This window comes from Centrocercus urophasianus, unplaced genomic scaffold, assembly GCF_019232065.1.
Source record: "Centrocercus urophasianus isolate 14NV4802_14NV808 unplaced genomic scaffold, USGS_Curo_1.0 seq_2, whole genome shotgun sequence".
Lineage (NCBI taxonomy): Eukaryota > Metazoa > Chordata > Aves > Galliformes > Phasianidae > Centrocercus > Centrocercus urophasianus.
This window is the reverse complement of record NW_024884755.1, coordinates 14,597,962-14,625,702: the sequence shown is the minus strand read 5'-3', so window position 1 is coordinate 14,625,702 and position 27,741 is coordinate 14,597,962. Positions and strand designations below refer to the sequence as shown.

At 43.9% G+C, this 27,741-nt stretch overlaps 1 protein-coding gene across 4 annotated transcripts; it reads right to left on the bottom strand.

Moving 5' to 3' along the window:
* Positions 1–52: 52 nt before the first annotated feature.
* LOC122161991 (hepatocyte nuclear factor 4-beta-like) lies at positions 53–21,809 on the bottom strand. 4 transcript variants are annotated; one of them, XM_042821807.1, is made up of 12 exons: positions 21,734–21,809; positions 21,508–21,635; positions 14,888–15,092; positions 12,998–13,092; positions 10,319–10,366; positions 7,547–7,653; positions 6,636–6,791; positions 6,198–6,285; positions 5,492–5,644; positions 3,522–3,758; positions 2,792–2,905; positions 53–1,744 (listed from the first exon to the last, which is right to left on the bottom strand). In XM_042821807.1, the coding sequence occupies exons 2-12, from the start codon at positions 21,620–21,622 to the stop codon at positions 1,608–1,610; spliced, it is 1,455 nt and encodes a 484-aa protein (XP_042677741.1). In that variant the 5' UTR covers positions 21,623–21,635; positions 21,734–21,809; the 3' UTR covers positions 53–1,607. The 4 variants fall into 4 exon arrangements, with proteins under 4 accessions (XP_042677741.1, XP_042677740.1, XP_042677743.1 ...); XM_042821806.1 differs by lacking the exon at positions 21,734–21,809 and having other exon boundaries at positions 21,508–21,707; XM_042821809.1 differs by lacking the exon at positions 21,734–21,809 and having other exon boundaries at positions 53–1,533; positions 21,508–21,707.
* Between the last annotated feature and the right edge of the window lie 5,932 nt (positions 21,810–27,741).

Below are 27,741 nucleotides of genomic sequence, written 5' to 3'. Positions count from 1 at the left end.
AATTAAACAAGAAAGCCAAGCTGTCATTTAAAGAACTGTGAACCATATGGAATTTATTTCCACTAGATTTATTTTCTTACCATTAATGAGTATAAATGTATATTTAATTTTTAGAAAAGCATGTCATTTACACGATGGAGGAACTGGGAGCGATGTTACACAAGAATGGACGCAGCAGGAATGCTTGCAGTGGAATTTGTTCTCCAGCTATAGCTGTGTCAAATCAGAGTCATCAGCACGTAATATCAGGTCAAATTTGTCATAGGCATTGGTAAAACAAAACACTAAGATGCTGGGTGAAATCAACCCAGTCTTCAGTGGTTTTCAGACGTCTGTTGTAGAATGGTAACTCTAAAATGTCTCCCCAAGCAGTGAGAAATAACCTGAGTACAAAGTAGCGCCCTTTGGGGGCAGGTTCGGCTGCTCTTCCTTTTTCAGCGAGATTGCATTTCTGTAATGTGCTCCATCTGAGGATCTCAGAGTGCTTCACAAGCCTCACAAAGCCTTTGCTGGGCGCTGTCATCGCAGCATTGTGACAGGCAGGGGTCGGTGCTCGTGGGCTGAGTTTAATGCACCATGCAAGAACAAAGAATTCCCCATTGCACCCTGCTTTTCAATCCAAGTCCATCTTAATGCATCGAGAGCTGACTGGTGAAGGTCATTGGGCTTTACAGGAAGGAACGTAAGCTCTATAGAAATCCAGGAGTCTGCTTTCTAGTAATGTTCAATTTATGCAAATAAACACAGTGCCAGTGACTGTGCTTCAGGAACGTTTGAGGTTGTGTAGTCATCTGTTGGGGTTGTTTTAAGTAGTATCATGGTTAGAGGTGGTTTCTTGAGCTTGCTGCTCATTGTGGGTTTTGCCATAGTCAGATGCAGAGCTCCTTTCTGCTGTCTGAGTGGCATTAGATGGATATGCCAATAAAGCAGAGGCTGCAAATGACTCGTGGGTGGACTCCAGATACATTGTGAAGTATGGAAAATGACAAAATGTTGAGACCTTGCCATTCCTGATCACAACTAAGAACTGAGCAGCAGTAAAGGTTAGCTGGCCTGTGTGGAACAAGTCACATCTAGAAGGGTGATGAAGATGAAAGAGTTAGGAAGATATTCTTCCTAAAGCTTAATTTGCAGTGGGAGAATTAAGAGTGTAATTACATTTTTAATGGGGATAGACCTTTCCATACTGATGATTCGATGCAGGCTGTACTCACTGCCAATTAACAGGAGCTGCATCAGGTGTTTCTTTTTATGATGATAGCAACCAGGGGCTTTGAAAGGGTTATGACCACGGGGAGCTTAGTGATACCAAACGCAATCAGGACCTGCTCTGAAGAGCTCGCAGTCTTGGTCCTACGAGACGAGCATTAACCCCAATCACGTGTGAGATGAGGGTGAGATCAGTGGGATGAGCTGTGGGATGACTCGTGCTGTGGCTCCTGCTGCAGCTTGGTGCCCTCTGCTTTACTCACTGACAGGGAAGAGCGTGACCCCCAGGTCCGGTGGCAGGCAGGGGATTGCTGTGCTTTGCCTCTGCAAAAAGAAAGGACCTGGTTCACATTCTGCGTGGTTCCCACATTGCTCCCAGCTTCTCCTTCTACCTCTCCCTATAAAATCTCCTGCTTGGGTATCAGTGTCTGAGGTAAGAGCTGTGCTACGGCGCTTGGCCCTGCGCTAGAGCCTAGTTTATAGTCTTCGCTGCCTGTGCTTGTAGAAGGAGATGGAAGGGATGGTTCAGGAGATGCTGTGGGAGAGAAAAGAGACAGAATTAAAATGGACTTGGATGTCGTTCAGTGAAGCAGCATCCAAATAAAACCAGCAGACCATCCTACGAACTAAAGAGCAGAAGCTGGGGGAGCAGTGGGCCACGTGGGAGAGATCCCAAGTCCAGGCACATCCTTTCTTCCTGGGTTGCAGTGAGGCCCAGAGGGACTGATAGGCGTACATCAGCTCTTTCCACTATTCTGCCCTTGGAAAATGCTTGCCCCTAATTACTTTTTAATCCTTCCACTCTTAGAAGATAGCTCAACCTGCTGGCATCTGGACTTCATTTACAGAACATAATGTTTCTCCATCAGCATCTCTCTAATTTCCCTTGTGCAAGATGGCTTTAAAAAAGAAAGGAAAGAAAAAGGGGGGGGAAAAAAAAAAAAAAGAAAAAGCTACATAACATAGTACAGATTTATATGGCTGAGAAAGAGCAAAGTATGCTATAAGAAGTGTAAGATCATAACTTGCAGAAGGAAACTGAAATACGTGATTACAGTAGCTGTAAATAGCATGGTCCATTTGCTATGACAGTGCATAAATGCTTTAATGAAGAGCCATTGCCTGGCAGCAGTGTCCAGAGAGGTCAAAGGTGGACATGTGTTCATCTTGTATTTTGTATTATCTGGTTGACAGCAACCAAGATGCTTTATGTAGGGCACCTCTACCCACTGCTAACTCTGTGTGAGTCTTCGTGGTGTTACCCAGCACTGTCTGTTCATAGACACACAGTCACCACTCTTCATTTCTTTTTTTCTTTTTTTCTTTTTTTTTTTCAACTCTTGTGTTTGGTAGCATCTCAAAATCCACCTGGTATTAATTAATTAGTGGTATTAATTGAAAATCATGCCTTGTCTTTGGAAGATGTCTCCAGACTTCATAGTAAAGGAAGTCGACAAGGAGTGGCGTGGACTCAGATTCATTGTGATGCTTACATAGATCAATAAATCTAATGATGCCTTCTTAATCCTTTCCCCCTCCCAGTCCTCTCATTATGCTGACAGCAAAAAAAATGGGCACGTACGGTCTGGGACAGCGTGAATCACAGAGCTCATGTTGCCTGGGAGCACATGTCCTGGCAATGGGTCCAGGTTGAGACTGGGAGGTCCTGACTGGTACTGGACATCAATGGTGGTTCCTGCGGTGTAATCAGGAAAAGAAAGACATCATTCTTCACATCATTACTGAGAAAGCCAGATGGTCAGGCACAAAGCTCTTTTTTCAGGAAATATGGGAGACCTCTGTGGGTGGGGGTTAATGTCTTGGCTCCTCTTTGCTTCCTTCCTGCTCCCGCTCTCTGTTCTTTCAGCCTTTTTGCTCCCAAATGGTTGGGGTTTCAGCTAATAACCAACCACACGGTCGTCTATGTGTGTGTTTCACAATTACTGCCCTTATCAGGGTTTCCCATATAATTTGGTATATTGCTAGCTAAAATATGTTGTCTCCCTGCAGCTTGCATCAAGTAGGCTGCCTAAGTCAAGCTCCTGGCTGCTGTGAAGCACACAGAGCATACTCACTCCTATAAACTGTCCCTGGGCTGACATTTTCAGAGATAGGCTAGAAGGGAACCATTTGGGAATTGGACTTGAGTTGAGAACGTCCCATGTTTAAGCTACAATTCAAGCTGATCCTTCACTTCCCTCCTCCCAGAACCACGTTATCTTTACCTCTTTATCCTCTAGAGGACAAAAATCTAGGCAGGAAGCCCCTTAAATGGCTTCATAATAAAACCCCTTTCTCAGCAGTGCTCCTACCTCCCAGCAGCATCTCCTGCAGCAAGCTGTCGATCCTTGCCACACCAAAGAGCTTGATGAACTGGACCTGCTCGATCATCTGCCAGGTGATGCTCTGCAGTGGGGGCAGCAGCAGGAGAATGTCACTGAAGCGGCCCCGGGAATCGTATTGGCGGTCATTGATGTAGTCCTCCAGATTGACCTGGACCTGGAAACGCATGTTCTTCACCTTCCCTGGCTCACTCAGGCCTTTGCAGTCTAGGGAGGGATGGAAGAAATGAAGTTAATTGATGACCCTTGCAGCCAAGAAGTGTTACGCTGGCAACTATGCTCCAGGGAGGGAAAAGGCTGAGATAGAAATGACTCTGTGACAGTTATCTCTGTGTGCAGGTCATCTGGCAGATGTACAATGCACTGTCAGTGCTTCATTTCTCAGATGGAATAGGCTATTTCAGTGCAAATAGAAAGAGCTTAACTCAGATGGATGCATCTGGGTGCATGAGCGAAGAGGAAGGATTTAGAAACTGATTTGTGTTTGTTCTGCAAACTGCTGAGACTTTCACCCATGCATTTTGAGTCTCAATTCTTCTCACTAAATCCATGCAGGTTTAGAGCTTATCTGTTTAAATGTATGAGCTCTAGCACTAGTTTCTTCCCTTGATTTCATGTCTTTGAGCCATGGTCCCTCTGTTTTCCATGGACTGCTGGTCTAGTTTTGCTTAATGAAGTAAATATTCAAGGTGTGTTGAAGTGCACAATTTACAGCTTTCCACTCCTGATTTTCCTCACACCCTAAATCAGAAATTTCTGGCTACTGGACCATTTCCTTCAGTCTACAAAGAATGGCCAAGCACTACATTCTAGGGATCATCATGCCAAGAGATTCAATAGAATGGTTAGCAAGTTATTGTATGTCAACATGCAACTCCAAGGATAAGCCTACTTGTTAGCATGAATGAATTTTACTTCCGTAGAATTTGGCACTCTTTTCTTTCAGATGAAATCATGGTGCCTCTTTGTTGCAATGATCTAAAGCTTGAGATACCAATCAGCGGAGGAGCTAATTTGTCTAACAGCATGATAACACCATCCCTATACAGGTTTGCAGCAGGCACTTTGGCAAGCCAAAGATCATGATGTTTGTAGAACTCCTGTATCTTGATTTCAAATCAGAGAACACAGCAAAAAATGATTAATGGAAGATGGTACTCTAATTTTCCACGCTAATAGATGCCAAAGACAAAAGGGCGTTGCTCTCTGCTTGGAATTATTCCTCCTCCTCTCCTCCAAGCTACAGGGCAATACACCTAAAGCTGAATGTTCTGCTGAGGGGACAGTGTGCATGCTGTAGGCATTCGGTTGGGGGGAACCTGAGTGGGGTGTTTGTGGAATGACAATATAGGGATGATGCAAAGCAAGTTTTTCTTTGCTTTATGTTTCCCTGCTCTCTTCTCCACCCTGGGCTCCCCAGCTCTGCTCTCGCTGGTGCTGGCTGCCAGCAAGATCCATTAACAGACATCCTTGATGTTTCTGGCTACTCAGTGCCCTGAACAGTCCACAGCTCTCTGTGGTTTTTAATTCTCATCTCAGAACTCTGATGGGTGCTTCAAACTGCTGCTCAGTCAACTAATTCAGCTAATGCATAATTCAGTATGAGCATACATGTCCTTAATAGGCATCTCTTTCATTTCAGACTAATGGGCTTTCCTGAAGCCACCTACAGAAGCAGCAAAACTCCTCTGAATTCTGCCAAGACTTGCACATCTGGCTGGAGCTACTATGTGCTAAATAGCAAAGTGTTCAGGAATAGGGTGAAATGCAGAGCTGTTGCCAAGGGGTTTTAAGCCTGGCTATCGGAGTTGCTCTCAGGAATGCAAAAGCAGGAGGAAGAGCTGCGTTTCCCCACCCATTGCCCTATTTCCCATATCCTCCTATAACACAACATCTCCTCAAGCCCTGTGCTTGCTCCTGCGAGCAGGAAAGTCACATACCTGGATCAAAGAAGATGATGGCTTTAAGGCATGCGTACTCGTTGTCATCGATCTGGATGTCCCTCAAGGGCTTCACCAGTTCATCTAAGATCCTGGTGGCCACACGAGCGATTTCTAGCTCTGGACAGTGCATTGGGATGATGAAGTCATTCCCTGGGGACAAGGGAGAAATTCAATGTTGAATGCACTGCAGAAATGGTCTCACCCATTGGTTGCCCAGACCTGGGCTGCCAGATAGTCCTACTGCTATGCAGAGTTGTGAACAACACCCAGGTTCACAATGGAAAAGCAAGGTGTGGATTTGACTCTTTGGTCCTTAGTTTTGCATGTATCAGTGCATTAATACCATACTCAAAGTTTGTCCCATCTTCTGCTCTGATTTACAATTTTCAGCACCAATACTCAAATACCTCACTGTGCCCCGACAATCTGTTGCAAAACCATGACACAACTGTTTGAGATCCTGCTTAATAGAGAGGTTTTCCCAACAACAGTTTCAAATCATAAGGGCACGGGTGTAAAAAATGATCTCAGTGGTATTTTCCAACCTTAATGACCCTATGAAAAGTCACAATGTCTTTGCCTCTCCCTTTCTACTCTTCTCCAGAGGCCTCCTTGAGCACTTAATCCTGAGCCAGATGTGCAGTGACCTATCCAGGTTCTATGTGTGCAGATAACAAAAGCAGGAGTGCTTTCAGTACTTTACCTAATAGTAGAAAGTCGGTGTAGGGTATGGATCGCTTGGCTACCCCAAGGAGAAGGTGTTCCCCCGCGTGGGCTCTGAGCAAGGCAACCTGCAGACAGCACAGAAGAGAGAGGTCTTAATAGAACTTCAACTCAAAGAGCAAAAAGGGGGATGGCTTGAGTTCTTAGGAAACAAATGGCTTTTATAGTCATCTACCAGGTTTTAGTAAAGGGAAAAGCTCACTGTTTGGGTCCCTGTGCACACTGGAGTGACCAGTTCTGTATTTTTGGGCTTTTAGGCTACTGAACTCATTGCCTTTGCCCTTTATTATTCTTCATCTCCTGCCAGTATGTTGCTTTGCAGAGTAATATATCTATACCAGATTTCCCCACTGAAAAGTACAGCTGAAAATTAGCACGGAAGGTAGCAGCACTACAGGGAAAGGCATTTGCCCATCACCTGGTCATCCAACGGCAGCTCGCAGAACGCAGGGATGTACTTGGCCCACTCCACCAGCACCAGCAGCTGCTGCTTCATGGACTCACACACATCATTGATGGTGGCCACTTTCTTCATTGCTATATCAGCGCTGTGAACGGGGCTCAGTGGCAAATACTGAAAGAGAAGCAATGGATACTCAGATGAGTGCAATCCTACCCCTCCCCACTCTCTTAGCCGAGTCTTTCCTCCGCAGCGATGGCTGCACACTTGTTCCCCAGGCAAAGCACCACGAGGTGGTGCTCGGTCCCAGCACCACGTCCCATCCCTGCTTCTTTCACAGCCTGTTCCGTGTCCCCGTTCTTACAGCACTGGGGCTCAGCTTCGCAGCAAACCAGCAAAATGCATGAAATGCGCTGCCCCCGAGGTGGGTGTCTGGGATGAATCTCATCCACTTTGATCTCTAAAGAGCTGCACGGTGGGCAGAGAGTTAAAACGTAATGATTTTTGCAAGGGAAATGGATGCACTGTTGCATGTAATCTGCAACATCTGGACCATATGCCTCAGTGGCGAGAGGCGATTTGCATAACAATTTAAAGGACACTCAGGGCGAAATTCGTTGTGAAACCAGAAAGCAACCAGCATCTGTTTAAGACAGCAATTTTGTTAGCTTTATTTTTTTTTCTGCCTGGTAAAAACGAAGTAACAAATAAAAGATGTAATTGGCCATGATGGGAACATTGTGTTCTGGCCAGGACACATTGTGCAGAGAGAGCTGCTGAACTTCTGCCTGAACTTCGGAGAGCTTTTAGGGTGCAGCAATAATTGGGGTGGGGGCAGAGGGGACCCGGGGCATCCCTCAGAATTGCAGCTCTGCATCTCACACCTCAAAGGCTGCGTCTTGTTTGGGGGTTGTCCTTAGGTCTCCTACCTGCTGTGCCATTGCCTCGGCCTGGGTGAGCACACTGATGGACAGCGAGCCGTTGTCTTCATAGCTGCTCCTACGGATGCTGATCCTGTCGCGCTCATTCTGCACCGCTGCAAAGAGAGCCGGGGAGCAGAAGTCTCCTCATTAAAGAAGCTCAGAAGGAAAGAAACTTCAATTCAACCCACTGCTCCCCGTTACAGCCATTGGCCCTGCCCACCCCATTGGTCCCTTCTCAGGTTCCTTTCAGGTTGGATATTAGGAAAGATTTCTTCTCTTGCAAGAGCAGTGACGCACCTGCACGGGCAGCCCAGGAAGGTGGTGGGATCATCATCCATGGAGATGTGAGCCATGAGAATGTGGCACTGAGAGATGTGCTTATGGCATGTTGGGGTGGGTTGGGGTTGGCTGGGGGATCTTGGAAGTCTTTTCCAGCCTTGATGATTCTGTGATTCTTTGCTCAGGATACATTTCTCCAGATTTCTTCAAACATGGGATGGAAAAGCTGCCTGGTTTATGGGCTTTTGTCAGCTTGGGTCAAACCTCTTATCTGTGTTCCTAACAGGCCCCCGATGAGAGGCCAACAAAGTGAAAGGGCAGAAAACAGGCAACAGCAGTAAAATCAATACTTCCCATGACGCATAGAAGCCTGCTGCTTGTTTTCCAGGATTTGGCACTCAGCTTTGCTGGCAGTTGAACAGGGTGGGCTGGGCACGGGGCTGCAAGGGCTGAGACACCAGAGCCATTTTTAGGTTTTACACCTCAGAGCCACTTTTGGTGGAGTCCATTTGGAAGAGGCACTCTGCATGCACATGTAGCAGTGAAGCCTCTTCAGTCTGAGACAGTTAAAAGGTGATTTAAAGAAAGATGAGTGGTCACTTCAAATACATCCATAAGCTATAGTTAATCTTCAGAACAGATTGACCCTTCACTGCTTTTTTTCTATACACCAGGCAGCATCCAGCTTTGAACAGAAAGAAGCCAACCCAAAGCCAACCTTTTCCTGGCAGGTCTCTGCCCTACTTCTCACATCTGGCTCCATAGCAGATGCTCTCTTTGGAACGAATAGGCTCTTTGTACCCACTCCCAAGACAAGATAATTTTCCCATAGTAATCAATGAACACAATTACATGGGTCCCAAAAACCTCTCCTGCTCCCCTATGACAGACTCCTTTAAGAGCTTCCAGCTTGTTTTTCACCAGTCTGCTTTTATGGCACATATTTCAGTGCTTTCCTCATACCCTGATAAGCTCAATCTCAAGTGTAAGTGGACGTCCTGGCTGACTTTCTCAAGGTGATTTGGGTGTTGTCACTGAAAGTACCCAAGATGCTGTGGAACTAGATACAAAAGGGAGTTAATGTTTTACCTGTACAAAAATAATTTATTGCTATGTGGTAATTATATTGCTATAATTATTGTGCTTGTAAAAGGCAAGGTGTAGGTCATGGTGGCAAGGCATGGCTGTGCAGAAGGTGCTCTGGTCTAGATGTGATTTTGGCTTTGCTCACAGTAAGAAAGGACTAAAACTCCACTATTTCCAGTACGTGTCCAGCAAGCCTCACTCCCCATCCTTTTTCTCTCATGCTGTCCTCAATTCATGCTCCGATTTCCAAAGCCAATGAATGGAAAGACCTGGATCAGGCTGATGGCTGAGGGACAGCCCCCTATAGAATTATAGAATTATTCAGGTTGCAGAAGACCACCAAGATCCCCAACCCAACAACAACCCAATCCCACCAGTGCCACATTGCCATGGTTCTGGAACACCTCCAGGGATGGTGACTCTGCCACCTCCCTGTGTAATCTGTGCCAATGCCTGATCTCTCTTCCATAGAGTATTTTTTTCCTAATGTCCAACCACGATGCACACGGCTCCGCTCCCCCACCCCAAACAGCTCAGCATCCCTGCAGGCAGATGGGTGCCAGGGATGAGAAGAACCCCTGCAACCCCACGCAAGGAGACGTCAGTGGGAAAACGTCCCTGCGAAGCTGTTGCTCGGGGACAGCGCGTCTCTGACCTCGACTTCTCCCCAGGGAATTTGGAGGGAGGGCAGAACGATGCCCGCATCTCCCTCCAAGGAATTCACCACATGTCTCAGGCTGTGGGAAGCAGATGAGAAAACAAACATCTCCTCCATCTGACGTTTCCATACTCGGAGCAGCCCCGGGTCCTTTTGCCATGAGCACACTGAGGATGCTGGCATGCAGAGCGCTCGCTGCAGCTCTTGGGCAAACAGCGGTGTGTTTGTGGGATTGCAACAATCCCATGTTTCCCAAACATTTTGTCCTTGCTGCCTTGCCACATCAGTACAGAGCACGTGACAAGGAACCTCTGGAGAATCCAGTAGATTTGGGCACAGGCATTGATTTGAAGCGAACAGCAGCAAACTAATAGTTTTCCATAGGAATTGCAGATGATAAAGCTCTCCTTTGCCACCTGCCTACATAAGAGATGCCATTATTACTCTGCTAAAACAATCCATATTTAATGCCAATCAGGTAGGAATTGTGCTAATTAATGAGCAGCATACAAGGAGACAGCAGGAGAAGGAGCTCTGAGTGCTCCATTGGAGCTCACAGAGTGCCCATCTCTGCTGACAGATTCACTCCTTCTTGTTGCTGGATTAATTTCTATGCACAAATCATTTTTTTCCCCCATACTTTCTCTGATTTCGTAGGGGTGGTGTATTTTATTTGCACATAAAAGCCAATGGAACATGCACATTTAATCCATTCACATGCTGAGGGATGGTTTATGGCCATCAAAATGCTTTACCTTTTCCATCTTTCTTTGCAATGCACTGCAGTCTGAGAACTCTACAAGCTGGCAGAAAAGACATGCAAACAAAAGGCATGAAATGCTAACAAAATCATTCTATAAACCTGTCTGATTTAACAATAAACAAATAACAGCTTCAGGTCCGCCCACTGTGCAGTGGTAGTAATCATTCTTTTTACTTCTGCATAAAACCAGAGGAGCTCATGTACATTCATAAATTTCTTTAAAGGGGACAAGAGGTTAAATATTAACCTCTTTCTTCACCAGCAAACTGCATCCTGACAGTGTGGTGCTGGACATTTCAAAAGGCACCAAGGTTATTAGCTTAGCTCCACATGAGCTGGTGGCCGGGCTCATTGGAGAAATCACAGCCTGCTCATTTGTTCAAGGTTGAGCATGGTGACAAATAGCTGCTAAAAATAGTTTTGGGGAGTGTTTAATATCAGGTACACTCCTTGTTCATAGATGGTTTCCTGGTCAAAAATCTGGTGGTATTGTGTGAAACAGTAGAGATCAAACCTTGTTCTGTGCAAAGAGAGGGAAGTAGAGAGAAAGCCAGAAAAAGCACGGAAGGGATAGAGATGTCAGAGTGTACATCGACTGCCCTGAGGCACTGCCCTGACCTTCACCACACACCAAGAGAAAGGGAGCAGATCTGCAACTATCCGAGATCTGGAGAGCATTCAAGCAAGTCTTTTCCTCACAGCTTGTCCTGACTTCAACGAGTGTCTGCTTATTAAAATGAGTTATTGATACGAAAAAATGTGATAGGAGTAGGAGTGTTCCTAAACAAGCGAATTTCTAGGAAATCTGGAGACTTTTCTACAAGACTCATGTGTTGGCCCTTCTTTACTCTCGCTGTTGACAATGGGACCTGGATCCCTTCTCATGGCACAAGCAGTGGCTGGATATTTTGGGTGTTTCTTTGCCAAAATTTCTCACTAGAGATATAGGGCTCAAGTGTGAGACATCTTTTCAAAAAGCAGAATCAAATTCAGAGTGCTCAGACAGCCATGCACCTGCCCCTATAGGCAGGTCAAGCTTTTGCATCATACAGCTTCTCCTTTGGGCAGAAATTTCCATTTTACCAGACTGGCTAGCATAGCCACACTCATTCTCTTATCCAACAAAGTTGTTTCCAGCATGGAAAGGAGGAGAAAAAGATCCAAAAGTGTCACATCATGTCTTACAGCACAAGAAGATCAGAAAAGAAGAAAAATCACTCTGGATCCAAAGCTCCAGCTTATCCATTAGTTCTCCCAGGCTAAGGAGACGTAGAGGACAGCAAGTTTTCCAGTGCTGCACACCACACCATGGAGCAGCAGGTCAGCATGGTGCCAGCCACTGAAACAGGCAAAGTGACACAACCCCACCTCCACGCCCCAGGTGTATTGCCACACCCAGGCTGGGAAAAGGATCGTTTCCATCTTTTTTCTCTCTACGGTGAATAAATAAATAGCGCTGTTACCACACCCTGGAAAGTCTGATTGCTGTTACGTGAGCTGGTTGAAAAATGATGTGCCAGAGAACAAGTGTCAAAGCGCTGTGTGCCAGTGCTGGGACGACTTGACACACTGAGTGTGGATGTCGTGGATCTGGCACAAGTTGGTGCATACCACTGAAACATTTGTATAAACACTTTTATCATCCTGCTCTACCCCAAGACACGGCTTCTCTTCTTCCCTTATGCTTCGCAGTACTGTTTAATATTAATCCAGAGCCAACCTAAAGCAAACAACGGCGTTCTTTTTGTACACACAATTGTGCAAGAAAATTTCTTTCTGAGCTCTGCACACGTGTTCTGGATACAGCTCTGGTCAGCTAGGCTAATTCCTACAGAGCAGTTGCTCAAGGTGCTTTAAAACCTTCTGTACCAAACACATGAGCAGTTTGTGAGCACACAACCTGACCATGCACTCATAAAATAAGTTTCAAGGAATGTGGCGATGTGGAACTTGGAATGCGTCATCATGCATCAAGCTGCAATCAATAATGAAGGAATGAGCCAAGGTTTTATAACTTTTGCCATAAAACCAATAAAAATCACGCTTCAGATGAAAGAATGGAGCTGATAACCAGATTTCAGCCTTTCCAAACTGTGGAGTTTGCTGCATTGGTGATTGGCTCAGTCCTCAACTAGAACTGAGAGCAGATTTGGTTGGCTAATATTACTATGATAACTACTTTTTTTTCCCAGCTTTGTATTTACTCCATTTCTCCTAAACTAAACCAGCAGGCATTTTAGCTACAACCATGACCTATCCAAATTGCAAGACACCCTGTTCTCCAGGAAAACAGATGGTCAGGGATTTGGAAAGAGATTCTTGTCATCGTTGGTGAAAAGTTATGAATTACCAGAAATGAGTGAAAAATTTCCCATTGGTTTCTGTGGAATTGTGATTTCACCCCTTAGGTAAAGGGCAAATTTGGTGGCAATCCCTCTCCCAGTATTGAATCACCTAAAGAGAGAAGCCTCCCAGGATGTGTGGATATTGGCACAAAGCTGTAGCTGAAATTCCCATCTGAAGAGATGGAAAATGGGGTTTTCAGCTGCAACAAGAACCCTCTCAGTGGGGAACACAGCATCAGCTCAGACAAGAGCTGCTGCTTCCCTCCACCACCTCCCACAGATGGAGCAAGGCCAGAAACAGCAGCAGGCAGCCTTCTCACACCTACCTTCTTTCTTCATGCCGGCTCTGAAGCACTTCTTCAGCCTGCAGTACCTGCACTGGTTCCTCTTGTCTTTGTCTATCACACACTGTCGGCTGAACCTGGAAGGAGATGGGAAAGATGGAGCAACGTGGCTTGTGCCCTGCTCACCCTGAGCAGCCCCAACCCCAGGACTCACGAAGGAGCCAAAGGCCTTGGAGGGAATGGGTGGAATCAGTGCTGGTTTGGCCCCACTCCCCATCTTCCCACTGCCAGCTGGGAATGCAGCAATTTCAGACCATCTACTCCAGGAGGACTGTGATGGTTTTGGCTGCTGAAGTGTGATGGTGACACAAGTTGGGCTGGTGGTTGGCGGAGTTGGGGTCTTCATCTCCCACTTTCAGATGGCTATCAGGTGTCTAGTTTGGACCAGTTTGTTGACACTGTCTTACTTTGCAGAGAATAAATGCTCCATGGCCCATAAACCCTTTTGTGCCTATAGTCTACTTTTGAGGTAAGTGGCCTTCACATTCCTCTTCATTTCTACAGGAGATGGAGAAACATCCAAGTGATGGCCCATGTAGGCTAGGCCACTATGGGTGAAGGGATGGAAGAGGAATCTGTTGTGCAGGGAAGAGGCAATGTGGGTTGCTCCGGGGCCATCATTAGGTTGTAAAAGCTGAGGCACATTCCCAGGCTGGTAAAAAGCCAAAGGTACAAAAACCCAAAGGCTTTCCAAGGAATTCAAGTCTGCGATAAACAACAGAGCTTTGAGCTGGGCTAAATACAGCACGGCTCACCAAATAAGGATTCACAGACAGGCAAGCATTTACCATTTGCTTGGCTTACACGCTGCAACTCCCCAGGCTGCCAAATGTCACAGTGATTCATCGATTCCTGGGGAGGGGCAACAATTATGCTCCCAGGAGATCAAGAGCCAAAATTTCAAAGAAATCAGTAGTAGCTATTCAATCCTCCTGACAGGATCCTACAGTGCATGGGATGGGCACCGTGCAGGTGGAGTCTGATATCAGATTGGGTGTCTTCTGTGGCTGATGTGACCTGGAGTGATAAATATCCCAGGAGCATTTTGACAAAAAGAGCAACTTGCATTACAAAAATATGGAACTCCTTTAAAAGGAAGAAGAACTCTGGAACAAAAAGAAAACTTCCAGGTTTTAATCATAGATTAAAAGTTTGAGGGTGGGTTTGAGTTTTTTTCTCTTCCTCCTGTGCTAAAATAAACACCGTTTTTCCAAGGCCAACCAAGATAGCTGCTTTATAATTTATGGCATCCTCCTGGAAAAAAAATCTCTCCAATGTGTACCTGTGTGCCAAAGTGGCTGTGAATCATCACTGGTCCATGCTACATTCTCGGAATAATTGTAAAATTATCAGTGATATGTAAGCATGCATAATTCCATGTGTCTGAAAACAAAGATGGAGAAGCTGTGGTGACTCTGGAAGTGACGGGTTCTTGGATGCCTATTGCTTTCACGTTGTTACCAGGAAAAATAAGACTTTGAGAAGATATCTCTGAAGCTTTGGTCCTTTTTCACCCTTTGCTTTCCCTTGCTGGTTTGTGATGAGGTTGTGGTGTCACTCCACATCCAGAGGCTGTACTCTTACACAAGCCTCATGACCCTATTTCTCCCCTGAATCACACCATGACAGTATGAACTCACAAAACAGATTGCACAGTGTCATGAAAGGTGCCAGCGTCCGAGATGAGATAGGACATAGCTTACTCCTTAGCTCCCTATCTTCTGGCCACAAGTTAAACTGCATCATTATTGTCAGCATTCACGCCGCAGTAATGCAACACAAGGGATGGGGGGGCCTCACTGTACAACTTGATCACTGCCCCACTTTCTTGCAGTATCAATGGCATTTAAATCTCATAGAGTGGGCAGGTACCTGCAGGAATAGACATGGTTCTTGCGGACGCTCCTCCTGAAGAAGCCTTTGCAGCCATCACAGCTGGATGCCCCGTAGTGTTTGCCTGTCGCCCGGTCCCCGCAGATGGAGCAAAGGGAGCCAATGCCATTGTTGAGCAGGTTGGTGTTGGCTGATTCAGCTGTGATGGTCTCTGCGGGCATTGAACAGCGCCCGTTGGCCTCCTCTGTGATGGAAACCAGAATCAACAGACAGCAGGTTGGTTTTTGTCAGATAAATCATGCGCTGAGCCCGCCCCTTACCAGCGTGTGCACACACTGTGTGTTTTGCTGGTGAAACCTCCAGATGGAAGCCATGCTGTTCTCAGCCTCAGCTGGCACTAGCTCACTTGGCTTTGCTGCTGGATAGTGGTATTTTTCTTAGCCTCAGTGAGCAGGGAGACTTCAAGGCTTATAACCCAGTGCATTCATGACAACTGAACAATTACTGCTGCTTTTCTTGACAAATCATAGAATCATATGAGTTGGAAGAGATCTTTAACGGCCATCTGGTCCAACTTCCTTGCAATGAATAGGGACCCCTACAGCTCTATCAGGTGCCTGGAGCCCCATTCAGTCTCACTTTGGGTGTCTCCAGGGATGGAGTGCCCATCACATCTATGAAGCAAATTCTGCCAGTGCTTCAACACCTGTACTGCAGAAAACTTCTCCCCTGTATCCTACCTAAATCTCCCCCCTTTATTCTGAAACCATTTCCCCTTGTCTGGTCACAACAGACCCTGCTGAAGAATTTGTCTCCTTCTTTCTTATAGCTCCTTTAGATACTGAAAAGCCACTCTCAGGCCCTCCTGGAGCCTTCTTTCTCCAGGTTGAAGAAAAGGCTCTGGGGAGACCAGATGCAGAGAAACCTTATCTGGATGCAAGATACACGGTGTTGAGGGATGGAAAGCCATCTCCCCAGTTAGACAGCTGAAGAACATGATCCAAAGCCTGCACCACAAAAAGCACTGGAAGAAAAACATGGTTAGCTCAAATAAATAGAAAGCAGAGAAAAGACAGAAGAAACAGGAAAGATGAACTACTTCATGCACACAATAGAAAGAAAGACACCTCGGGGTCACCTCTGCAGCTGGGAGAGAGAGACAGAAGCTCAAACAAGAGTCACTTTCGTTCCCCTCAGTGTGGTTTCTCCTCTGCTTTACCCACTGAAGAGGGCCATTACGTTCCACTGCTTACAGAGGAGCACAGGAGGATTGACCTTCTAAATCTGACACCTAAAATTATGTCATATGAATGCCCACTGTTTGCACCCACTCATTTGGGGCAGGAATAGCTCTGCCTGGGCTGTGTGTATACACTGCTGAAAGTTCCCCATTAAGCTTCTCCCCTGGCCTTAACCACCAGACACACTGCCCTCTGAATCCCTCTGAATCCTCCTCATTCGAGGCAGAGCTTGGGTGAAAAGAAAAAAAAAAGAGAGAGAGACATGAGAAGATGCAGATGACAGTGTTTACATCTTGCTGAGAGAAGGAATGTTTGTGGAGTCTGTCCTGACCTGAGCACTCACTGCAGGATGGTTTTGTGAATTTATCACTCCTCTGGGAGTGTGTTCTTTGCTCCAGAGGAGCTGATCTCGTCCTGCAGTGACCTAGGGAAGGCTCTGGGACAAGAGAGCTGGGCAGAAGGGAGAACAGCTCAGCTGATGGTGTATCGAACAATGAGAAAAATGAGAAAATTACTTGAGGGGGAGGAATTGGTACTTGATGTGGGCAGTCTAGAGAATGTTTTCTAATGCATAATGTGTAAAAATATCTTTGGGTCATCCTCACGCAACTTACATATAAATACACAGAATGTTATTTTTATATGTAAATACTCATCAAAAATTTATAGGGAAAATATTTACTATGCAATGAAAATCGTAATAAAAAGCCCCCTTGAAAAGCCAATAAGGCTTGATTTCTTTTTTTTTTTTTAATGGGAATTTTGTTAGCTAAGGCTGAGATGAAGACATTTTTAGCTAAGACTTCACAAATGCAAAGGTCAGATTTCTGTTTGCATCCTCAGAAAGACTTTTTCATTTCTATTTCACCTTCTAACACACAGGTGAGCAAATGAGTAGGTTGGAATGACCTGGGAGCAACACAAGAATTGAAAATGACAATACTGAAATAATTCTTGGTTTGTAATGACAGGAACTGTGATTTACCTGTTGCCATAACCCATGTGCCATGCTGCAGCTCTGACATTCATCAGTAGGTAAGTGCAAACAGAGTCCATGTGAGAAGTGCTTAATGGTAATTCAAATTGATTTTTAGATGTTTTTACATTGATTCTATATTTAATATTGATTTGATAACTTTAAGTAAGCTGTACTGGAATACTCCTTCAAAGGTAGCTGTACGGCTAAACATTTGTGCTTCTGTTGCTTCATCTGTTCTTTTTTTGAAGGAATATTTGAACAAAAACAAATACACCAAATGTGCTGGATCCCATTAAAAAAAAATTGCACAACAAAAATAAAGATAAGAAAGCCAATTTTCTCCTCACTCCACCCGTGCTTTCTCTACTGACTTCAGAGGAATCAAGCCAAGGTCATACAATTTGGTTCCCAAATAGACTCTTCATTCTTCAGTTGGGTCAAGATTGCAAAATGATGCTGGAAAAGCATTTGTTCACCAGAAAAGGGTGTTGTTTTGTACCCTGCATGGGAGTAAGACATGTGAGGAACTGTGTTCGGTAAGAAATTGATATTCTGGTCTTAAACCTGGTACATATTGGAGGCATAGGCACCAGCTGCAGGTGAGGGCCCATGGAGCCAAATTTTGCCCTCCTCTGCTACAGTTTTGTTGGGTGGCTGTATGTTCAGGCAGATATATAGCTAATAGTTCAGTCCCCCATGTCCTCTTCAGCTGAGCTGGATGAGAGTAGAAATTTTTAAAGATAAAAGAAAGCCACAAGCTGGCATGCATATGTCACTTGCAATGATTAATTTTAATTACAAAATCCTGTTGCCAGTTAATCATGAGTTCCTAATGAGAATTAGCTCAGAAAAACAGAAAGGATTGCGTGCATCCAGTAACTTCTGTTGGGGCTTTCAAACCTACTCAGTATTTGGGGAATGTCTGGCTTTTTCCAGAACTAATCACTGCTAAGAAAGGCAGAGGAAAGCCAGGATCCATGCCATCATTGTTGCATGCCTGTGAAATCAGCTGAAAACTGTAGGTTCTTTCCTTACTGACACGAGACAAGGACCTGCTCAACACATCATGGAACACATTGTGCCTCTCCAGAGGTGTTGCTGCCTGGCATTCATCACTGAGATCCCCAGGGAGAGATGCTCAGAAATGGATCAGTTACAGATGTTCATGGCTGTGATACAACAGAACAACTCCTAACCCATGCCAGCACAGTACCTCTGCAATTTCTGCTGGCAAGGTGAAGATGAGGATATTCTCCAAGCAAAGACCATAACTCATCTTCCACTGATTGGGTCCTGAGCTGAGCTGAAGACCTGTGGTTGTGACCAAACTCCTCATTAGGATCATCCCTAAAGTTTCAGCTTCATGCCTTTTGTGAGCTATGGGTTGATGGTTGGACTAGATGATCTTAGGTCTTTCCAACCTTAATGACTCCATGATTCTACGTATGAGCAACATGCAGCACAGGAACCATAGCCTAACTGGATTGCTGAATTTGATTATTTAAGAGTCTTTCCCAACCTAAGTGATTCTATGCTTCTACCTAGCTATAAGGGTATCCCAGCATATTTGTCAGCTTTAGGGCCAATTAAACTTGCAAACTTGAATGCATATAACTTTTTGTTATGTATTGCACTAATATGTGAGCCGTTACCTAACTGGGGCTGCAGTGAAGATGACAATATTTACAATAATAAGAAATAACAGTGAGGATGCTGCTAGGGGATGGTATCTGGCTTCCATTCAGAGCTGAAGATCAGCATACCTGACCCCTCAGACCTTTTTTCTGCTTTTCCTTTCAGTTATGCTATTGGTTGCCAATCTCTTCAAGGCAATCTCTTTCTCTTCTGAATGCATATTTGACACCAAGCAGTGCTTCCTGGATTTCCCTTCCATGCACCAGAAATCCAAGCCAGTCTTGGCCTGTGGTTCGGATGCTCATCATTTGCACTTTCTAATGGGCAAATGTTCTGAGATGGTTTTTTCATGCTTTCAGCCAGTTCAAGGTGCAGTGGGGCTGGGAACAGGGTTTTGCCAACATTTGCCAAATTCTCAAGGTTCAGAGCTGTGTTTGAGTGCTGAGAAAGGAAAACAAGCACTGCAGTGGGAGAAAATTTGACTAAAGAATTAGTGCAATATTTTAATACTGCTTCATATTTTAAGCAAGATGACAACTCTGACAAGAGCATAAGGAAGTGGGTATTAGCAGCACATAAAAAAACCAAGTGAGAAGATGGCTTGCAATGCCAGCCAATGTAAAGGAAACAAGTTTCTACCAAATGGGCAAGTTTCTGCAGTTACAACATGTATTTTTACAAAGGAAATGAAGGATTAACATTGATTTTCATTGACTTCCTTTTGATTTTCTTTCTATTTAAAACAGATAGTTTCTTAAACTTCCCCTCTACTCCTGTAATGGATTCTACTCTTATTTTGAACTGTTTGGCAAATTATGACCTACGTAGGGGTGGAAGATTCAAAATGTATCTAGGCACATCTCAGAACTGTAACTTCTGAATCTTAGCCGTCAAATCATTCCACATCATCAATTAACCCCAGATTTTGATGAAATAATTATATTCCAAAGAAGAAAAGAGTTGTTTTTAAGAATGAATTGCCTCATTTGAAAACATTCTATTTTTCGCTTTCACATCACTCAGCATGTAAGCAACAGCTCTGATACCATTAAAGTTCCTGTGGCACCCCATCCTGTTCAAGCTTATATAATACAGTAAAATTGCAGTTCAGTTTAGTAAAGGAAGAATAATTTCACTCAATGAGGTAGATTTGGTTTTAAACAACTCCATTACATTTTTTAAACTATCTAAAAGAACATTATTTCTTGATTCCGACAATTTTAAAATATTTTTGAATCTCTGTGAACTTCAGTTTTGAGTTATCTACAGGAGATGACTTGTTTGGTTAGCAGTACATTTCCAGGCATGGACATCTGAGGTCTTTTTTCAAGTTATTTTCACAAACTGTAGAAGAGGACACTTACCCAAGACAAACAAGCTAATTTCAAAACAGCTAGTTCCTGAGAGAACCAGTTACTCATTAACAGCTAAACAAATAACCCAACACTGATCAAGATAAACTTCAGAAAGACTCAGCCTGTCAGTTCTACTGAATAAAAAAAAAAAACATAAAGAGCCCCTAGCAGGTTTTGGTAATTAATTTGCGAAATTATATTGAATTTTGAGGAGATTTATACCACTCTAAAAAGTAAAAAGTATCTTGCTGTTCAGCAGAGTGATAAAGTGAAATATCTGCGTTAAATGTCATTTTTGGAGTAGAGTGGTGTCTCAAAACCTTCCCACAAAAATAAGAAATAAGATCTGTATCTAGCAAAAAAATAATAAAATAATAATAATAATAATAAAAAGAACGATCCTTCTTGGGACAGAGAAAGAACTTTTCTTGAAGCTAATTTTAAATTCTGAATTCTTTGGGCCTTTTTACTTCATTTTTCTCCTGAGAAATTCCGTTTCCCACTATAATAATTCCAAACATTTTATGTTGTAGATAATAGCCCTTTAAAAATGTTGATTATTTTTTGATGAGGAGTCAACTAATGAGAAAATGTGAGACCATAAAAATCCCATCTCCATTTCACTAAGCTTCTTAACAAGTTAAATGAAATATAGCCAAAACTCTCCAAAGGCATCACCAACATTAGAATCTCAGTTACATGATTGGTTTTATGCTGTACAACTCAAATGTCCTCTGCTTTTCAGGCAGTGAACAATTAATGTCACAGAATAGTGTTTTCTTTAATCTAGAACACCCTTGACTCTGCACAAATCCCAAATATCACACAGTACGCTTTAATTCTGTGACCAAAGTGAAAGTCTTCCTATATTGAACTTAATGAATCCCAGCCACATTCTTTATGTGTCCTAAGAGCCAATAGACCATTTTGATACCAAGATACCAAAAATAAGTCAAGTGATCCTTTGGATATTGCTTCTCAATCTAAGTATCTATGAACAAGTATCGGATACATGGTACATTGTGTGAATAGCCATGTGGGTGGCATTTTTTTTCCCAACAGTTAAATAAGAATCCAAGCCATATATAGGAGTGAAACATAAATTTTAAGGCAGAAATATCGATAATAACTTTTTGCATAAGTCATGTAGGGAGCCAAATGCGTGGTATGCCATCAAGAGCTCCACCGGCATTTGCAGTATCTTGTAGGCTCTTCAGGACATGATGCTTCGCAGACCAAGGAAATGAATAACTCCAAAAGGACCAGGAAGTGAAACCATCCCATTTCAGCCCAAATATTACTGCCGATCCAACTGAAGTTGGAAGGTCAGCTGCTTAAATACTGCCTCTTCACCCTTTGCCCCACACCTCCTACCTGCCTGCCCTACGCTTTCAGCTTTTTAACAACGGCGGTAGAGGTTATTATAGAGGAAGCGAATAGGAATCTCACCAGTGTTGTTTGGAAGAACCCGAAGGTTTTCAAATTCTAGCATGGTATAAGAGGAATCCAAGGAGTCGACGTAATCTGGCATATCCATGTCCATGATGGACTGACACAGCTTCATTATTACTTGTCAACTGCAAGGGAAGCAGCAAAAACAGCCCTACTGTCAATCACGGCCAAGTTTTCCTCTGCAAAGAGAGACACCCCAGCCCTCTCTGTGACAAATCATTACCTAGCTCTGCCCACAGTCCCCTCCCCATGCCAGCAGAGAAGGGACGAAACCTTTCCTTCTTGCTTGCAGTCCCCTCCCTTCCCGGGGTGCATCTGCGCTCTCAGTCCTGATAATATGGTACAGATAAGGCCTAGACTCAAACAACCTGGATTGCATCTTTGGGTCAATACAGCCCAGTTTATGGCCATTCCTGCGCAAACATTTTGAGAAGGACTGCAGAGAGGCGTTCACATATGCACTGCTTTTGCCGTGCCACTGCAATGTCACCTTGCTTGGCTACCAGCCCTTGGGAAAAGATCAAGTGATGTCACTTGAAGCTGCTGAAGCCATGAGTCAGTGCCACCACTGGCTGACGACCGTTAAGACAGATCGGTGTTCAGAGCTTGAGGCATTGCCAAGAGAACATGGATCACATCCCGGCGTACGACTGGAAGGGGAAAATGAGGAATCATTACAGCCAGATGCATGCTTTCACCCTGCCCCACGGACAGAGGAAAGGTAATTTCTCCCACCAGTCCTGTTTCTCCATCCTCCTGGCTCCAGGCAGCCCAATTTCTCAGAACTCCCACTGAGCTGCAGTTGCAATTTGCTGGGGCAGAAGATTTCAAGTGATGGCAAATGACAGAAATGGAAAAGGCTGGAAAGAACCAGGCAGACTCCCTCACAGATGTGTGGTGCTTCATTTCACGTTGACTTATGTTTTCCTTTCCTGGGAAAGGCCCGTGTTATGGAAGTATAATTCCAGCTTTTCCCCAGGGACTGTGCTGTTGGGTTTTTAACTTACCAAATTATGCGTAAAAGTCTTTTTCACTGTGACATGTAGCACAAAAGACTGGAAATAAAACACAGCCATGAATTTCCCCCAGAATTGTACCTTGAAGTAGTTGGTTTACTCCTGGTTTCATCTTCCAGATGCCTTCCTGGACCTTACAGTCCCATCTCCAGTGACGTTGTTGTGTGTCAGAGAGCCCTTCCTTTCCATGAGCTGTTCTGCAAGATACAGTTCAACATCCTGTTGAATCTAGAGGAAAGAAGTCTTGAGAAACAGGGAAGTGCGTTGCCAGAAAAAAAGTGATTGCCAGATGGCCTGAACTTTCACTGAACCACAGATCAGGGCGGCCCCGTGTATCCTAGCAAACTCAAAATAGCAAGAAATATGCCAAAACTGAGTTTCTAAATGTATTCAGATTGATTTCATCTACACAATCTTTGTTTCATATGTGGGCAGTCAAGATTTGTCCACATCCTTGGGACTTGCAGTAGACTTTGCAATGGGTTAACACTAGATAGGCTTTTCCCCTATAAAGATTGGGTGCAGGAACACTTACCTTTCCTTTCTTATCATTTCTGGGGCATAAAATAATCTCATGTGCCATAGATACCTTTTTCCTTCTTTCCTTTTTTAAGTACATGTTGTAACCAGTGGTGCACAAATGACTCCTTGGTTAGATAAGACATTATGTTTTTATCCTTGGACTATGTCCCCAGGCTTTCAATAATGCCAGCATCAGCTAAGTTAGCATCTGATTAGTCTTTCTTACCTCTTACTCAATGTCATTCTTGATTATGCCTACTAATTTGGCACATCTTTTTGAACTGAGCTACGGGCACAATCCTGCCTGATTCTCAGCACTCTGCTACCATTGCAGCCAAAGGAGGAGGCTCAGATTTCCACAGATCCATTGGGCTTTGTATGGGTTACTTACCACTAAAATAGTCATATATGCATTTGCCATGCTTTTGGGCATCCAAGACATTGAGAGAGGAATGTTGGGGCTCCTACCCTGACATCAACAGTTTAGATATGCTTCAATGTCCTCAATTTCTCAGTACAAAGATACAGAGTTAAGGCTCTTTTCCAAAGAAAGCTTGGCAGTGAGGATGTGCTTGAGCACTCTTTGTTCTGGCAACAAGAAAAGGGCACTGGGAAAGAGAAAAGGTTACAGTGCAAAATTCACAGTTCGGGACCAGACTCTCAATGTCACAGCCATGCTGATAATTAGGGCTGACTTTTTTATGGAAGGTGGTGTTGGAGTGATTGAAGGCCACTTTTCTATCCATTACAAACAGATGTCAGCACCCTGTTCCAAACCACACCACCAGCCCTGAAGAATACTGAAACTTTGTTGAGGGGTGAGCAGTTTCTTCTTTTTTCCACTCCTCATTTTCTTGCTTCATTTTCTGAGTTACAGCTGCACTTCAACTGCTATCATTACGAGGCCAGGACTGAGTTTAATTGTATTATATACACTGCAGCAAGGACAGAGGGCAAGCTCTAGCAAACACATGGTCACTGTGAGACAAGACAATTATTCCTAGGCATAAAATCAGATGCCTTTGGGAGAGCTTATTAGACAAGATGAACTACAGAAAAAATAAGAAATCCTTGACTAATGAGGTAAGAATACAAACTAACAAGAACACTCTGTCAGAAGCAGCATTTCTCTGGCAAGGCAAGCAGTGGGAGATGTTTGTAGGCTTTTGGCTCAAAAGTTTGAGAGTTTTCTGCCTTTGCTCTTAGAAACAAATTGAAAACCATTATCACTAATTTCTTCACTCAAAAAGTGGCAATAAATACATTCTCTCCTCCCCTTGCAAGAGTTTGTGAGTATGAATTCACCAATGCATGGGTGGTTCTCCTATACCAGAAGTGATGGTAGGTGTAAAGTTACATATCTGGAGACAGGGTGGCTGGGCACAAACAACCAATGAAAGACTGAAGCCAGTAAGGCCTTTTCTCTGACTGAAGTATAATTACAACCAGCATGCTGCTGGGATTGTAAACAGTGTGAAATCATATCATTAGCATATGATTACAAGTTCACACGTGGCAAATTCATCCAGACCAGATGTCTGCTAGATCAGTTCCCTCCTTTCTTATGGTGTATGACAGCACATTCTACTTGTGATACAGTTAACACAAGATACAGAAGAATCTCTCTTGACTTGTATCCTCATATAAGTATTTCTTATTACGATTAACAGTTTCATGGCACTGACTTTTGTACTGTATAGTGAGAGGCTGCTTTTCCAAAAATCACCTAGGTAACTTAACACTACGTGTTTAAAAATCTGGACTGCAGATATCCTGGGACTGGATATCCTAGGACTGCAGATATCCTGTCAGTGTCACCTAAACCGAATGTTGCAGGGCTGAACTGACTGTAAAGGATGCTCACAAGATTAAGGTTGACAGTTACTGAGATGGGGTTTGCTGTTTTCTTACTCTTTGAGCGCATTTGGAGGAGGATGTGCAAAGGAGTCTCCCCAGGGTTTCCTTCCTTCACAGTGCAAACTTTCACTCCTCATTTGAGGATGCTGGTCTCTACACAGCCCAATGGACAGGTCACTCACTTCTCAAGACAGTCTCTGAATGCTGTAGCCCCCAATTAATACCATTTTCTTTGAAGTTAATGGCAACCAGCCAACTAACTGACACATTCACCCAGAAAAAGTTTGCCAGAATCTTCAATAAGTTTTGGGCTTGGCGGCCATTTTGCGTTAACGCTCGTTTCATCCCCTGCCGGAAACCCACGGACATGACAGAAACCTGTTGATGTCCAAACCCAATAAATCTGGGGTTGTTTAGAAACAGACCACATTTCTATAACAGGGCCAATGGTCAGTCAGTGAGTCACATCCTGCAGCAGTGAACAAAGCCTGAGTTAGGACATATACTTTTCTCCAAAAACGACTTGATAGCATCTACAGGCAGGATGGCATTAACCAACCAGCCCTATTCGAGTCCCCATGAGGACCTAGATGTGATAGACAATGCTGTGATGGACATAGGATAACATCACACAACATGTATAAGGATGCCTTCTCTGAAGGAGGAACAGTGACAAGGAAGGCATAAATTTTGGGGTAAAATGGAAAGGTAGGCAAATTTTGATCACTATTTTGAAACAATTCCTTTAGGATCATTTTTTAAATCTTTTTTTTTTTTTTTTTTTTTTTTTTTTTTAAAGACCTGTCTGGATTTGGGTGCATTTATGTATTCTAGCCATTACAAACCATTAAGCATACAACACAAAGACCCTGCTGCCAGACAAGTCAATGGATTCATGGAATTCCCAGTTATTTCTATGATGTACTAACTGTTCAACACAGATGAAACCTGAGCTGGATTTGGGAAATAAATCTGAGATGTTTCATATTCTTCCAGTAAGCAGAGGTTAACCTGGAAGTTTGTTCTTTCCAATTTCATGTCACTTTCATTCTTGGCTATGGTGCATTTGGCCAAGGCCAGAACTTCAGAAGCGATAAGTGCTCGTTTAGATATCTAAATGAAACAATCTGACCTTCAGATCTGTTGAGAAACACCCACTGGGAATAAAGACTGGATTTGCAGATGTCTTCATGTAGCCAGAGACCATTCTTATCTTGGAAATACATCTCCTGTTTTGAACACCTGAGTAAAATCAGATGTCACAGTCTACATGGAGTCTGCTGGGCTGTAACTGCCTTTGCAACCCTGTCTTTTTCTGGTGAATACATCACAGCAAACACTTGATACCTACACGCAGCAGTTTGAATTTCTGTTCTGCAGTTTTTTCAGAAGACGAAGTCACAAAAGATGAATTCTCTCCTGACAACAAGAGAACGCAGAATCATTAAAAGATCACAGAGACCACCTAGTCCAACCATCAAACCATCACCACCATGCTCACTAACCATGTCACTCAGTGCCACATCTATCTTTTCCTTAAAGAACTCCACGGATGGTGACCCCACCACCTCCCTAGGCAGCCAATACCTCACCACAGCCATAGAGCTCACATAGCCATCATGAACTAGGCTAGATTCCTTGGCTGTGGGTGACGTTGGCCTCTGACTAAAGCAAATACACAAGCATGAACCAGGGCTGGCAGCAGGAGAGGGGAGCCAGGAATAAGGAAGCAAAATTACCTAATCTGCTGCTGCTCAGAGTAGGCAGGGGACTCATCTGGAGTATGCTGCTGCTGCTGCTGTGGGCAAGGTTTTGGCTTTACTTGCTGAAAACGGCATGCCATCAGTCAGGAGTAACCAAACCTGAAAAGTGTATTTGCTATGACTCCCATCTCCCCTGCGAACGACATTCCTGCTGCTTATAGCTTTTTCGGTTGCAGTGTTGACACTTCTTCAGATCTGTCATTAGCTCAGCTGAAGGGAAAACAGAAACACTATTCAGGCCCCAGACCCAATGTGGGAGGTTAGGAGTGCAAATTCTCACTTCACACTGAAAGCACGATGAGTGCTTTACGTTACTGTTGCTCTTTCTATTTTAGGGGATGCCTTTATGAGACATTTGCTGTCATACAAAGTAATTTTTAATGTAATCCAACAAATTAATGTTATTAAAATTAAATTTTTCACATTTCCGAGAATTAGTCTTGAACTTCTTAGATTCTTTTTCCTGCACCTTATAAATATCTACCTCTGTTTTTGAAAGTGTTTAGCTATTTTGCTGGTTTTCTTTCATATTTTAAGACTTCTGTGATGAAGCCTAGATCCAGCTCTACCACCACGAGGATTCGAATCTCCCCCCAGACTCACTTTTGGTGGCTGTAAGTTGCTGATTCCATCTTCATACTGCATTTTCATTGCATTGGACAAAGATCAATAGAATTTGGCTGAGCTCCAGGGAATAGTCAAGAGCAATGAGTTGACCTGTGGCTGCGTTCACCTGAATCATCATCTGTGTTCCAGTAAATACAGGAGCTGAAAGCAAATTGCCTACCTGAGAAATCATGCAGCATTTCTGTGGAGTGGTTTTGGTTTCTGTTCATGGCCCCTAGATTTTCTAGCTTTGTCATCTTGCAGACAAATTCATAGTTCAGAACAAATGTGGAATTCCTCCAAATTACTCATTTCCATGATCTTTCGTAAGAAAACGTTCAGCAGCATCATTTTTCTTGTTTGTGATTCTTGTCTCCGTTCCCTCCACATTTTTGACTATCTCACCAATCTGACAGCAACATTACTGGGGGAGGGGGGAGGGGGGAAATCTGGGAGTGTTAATGGAT

Bases quoted from the DNA above. Each gene is read 5' to 3' on its own strand.
- LOC122161991 (XM_042821807.1), bottom strand. From the start codon at position 21,622: ATGAAGCTGTGTCAGTCCATCATGGACATGGATATGCCAGATTACGTC. The intron at 15,093-21,507 runs GTGAGATTCCTA...TTTCCATCACAG, and splicing joins GGTTCTTCCAAACAACACTG to AGGAGGCCAACGGGCGCTGT. The intron at 10,367-12,997 runs GTAGGTGTGAGA...CTTTTCTGCCAG, and splicing joins AGCCGGCATGAAGAAAGAAG to CTTGTAGAGTTCTCAGACTG.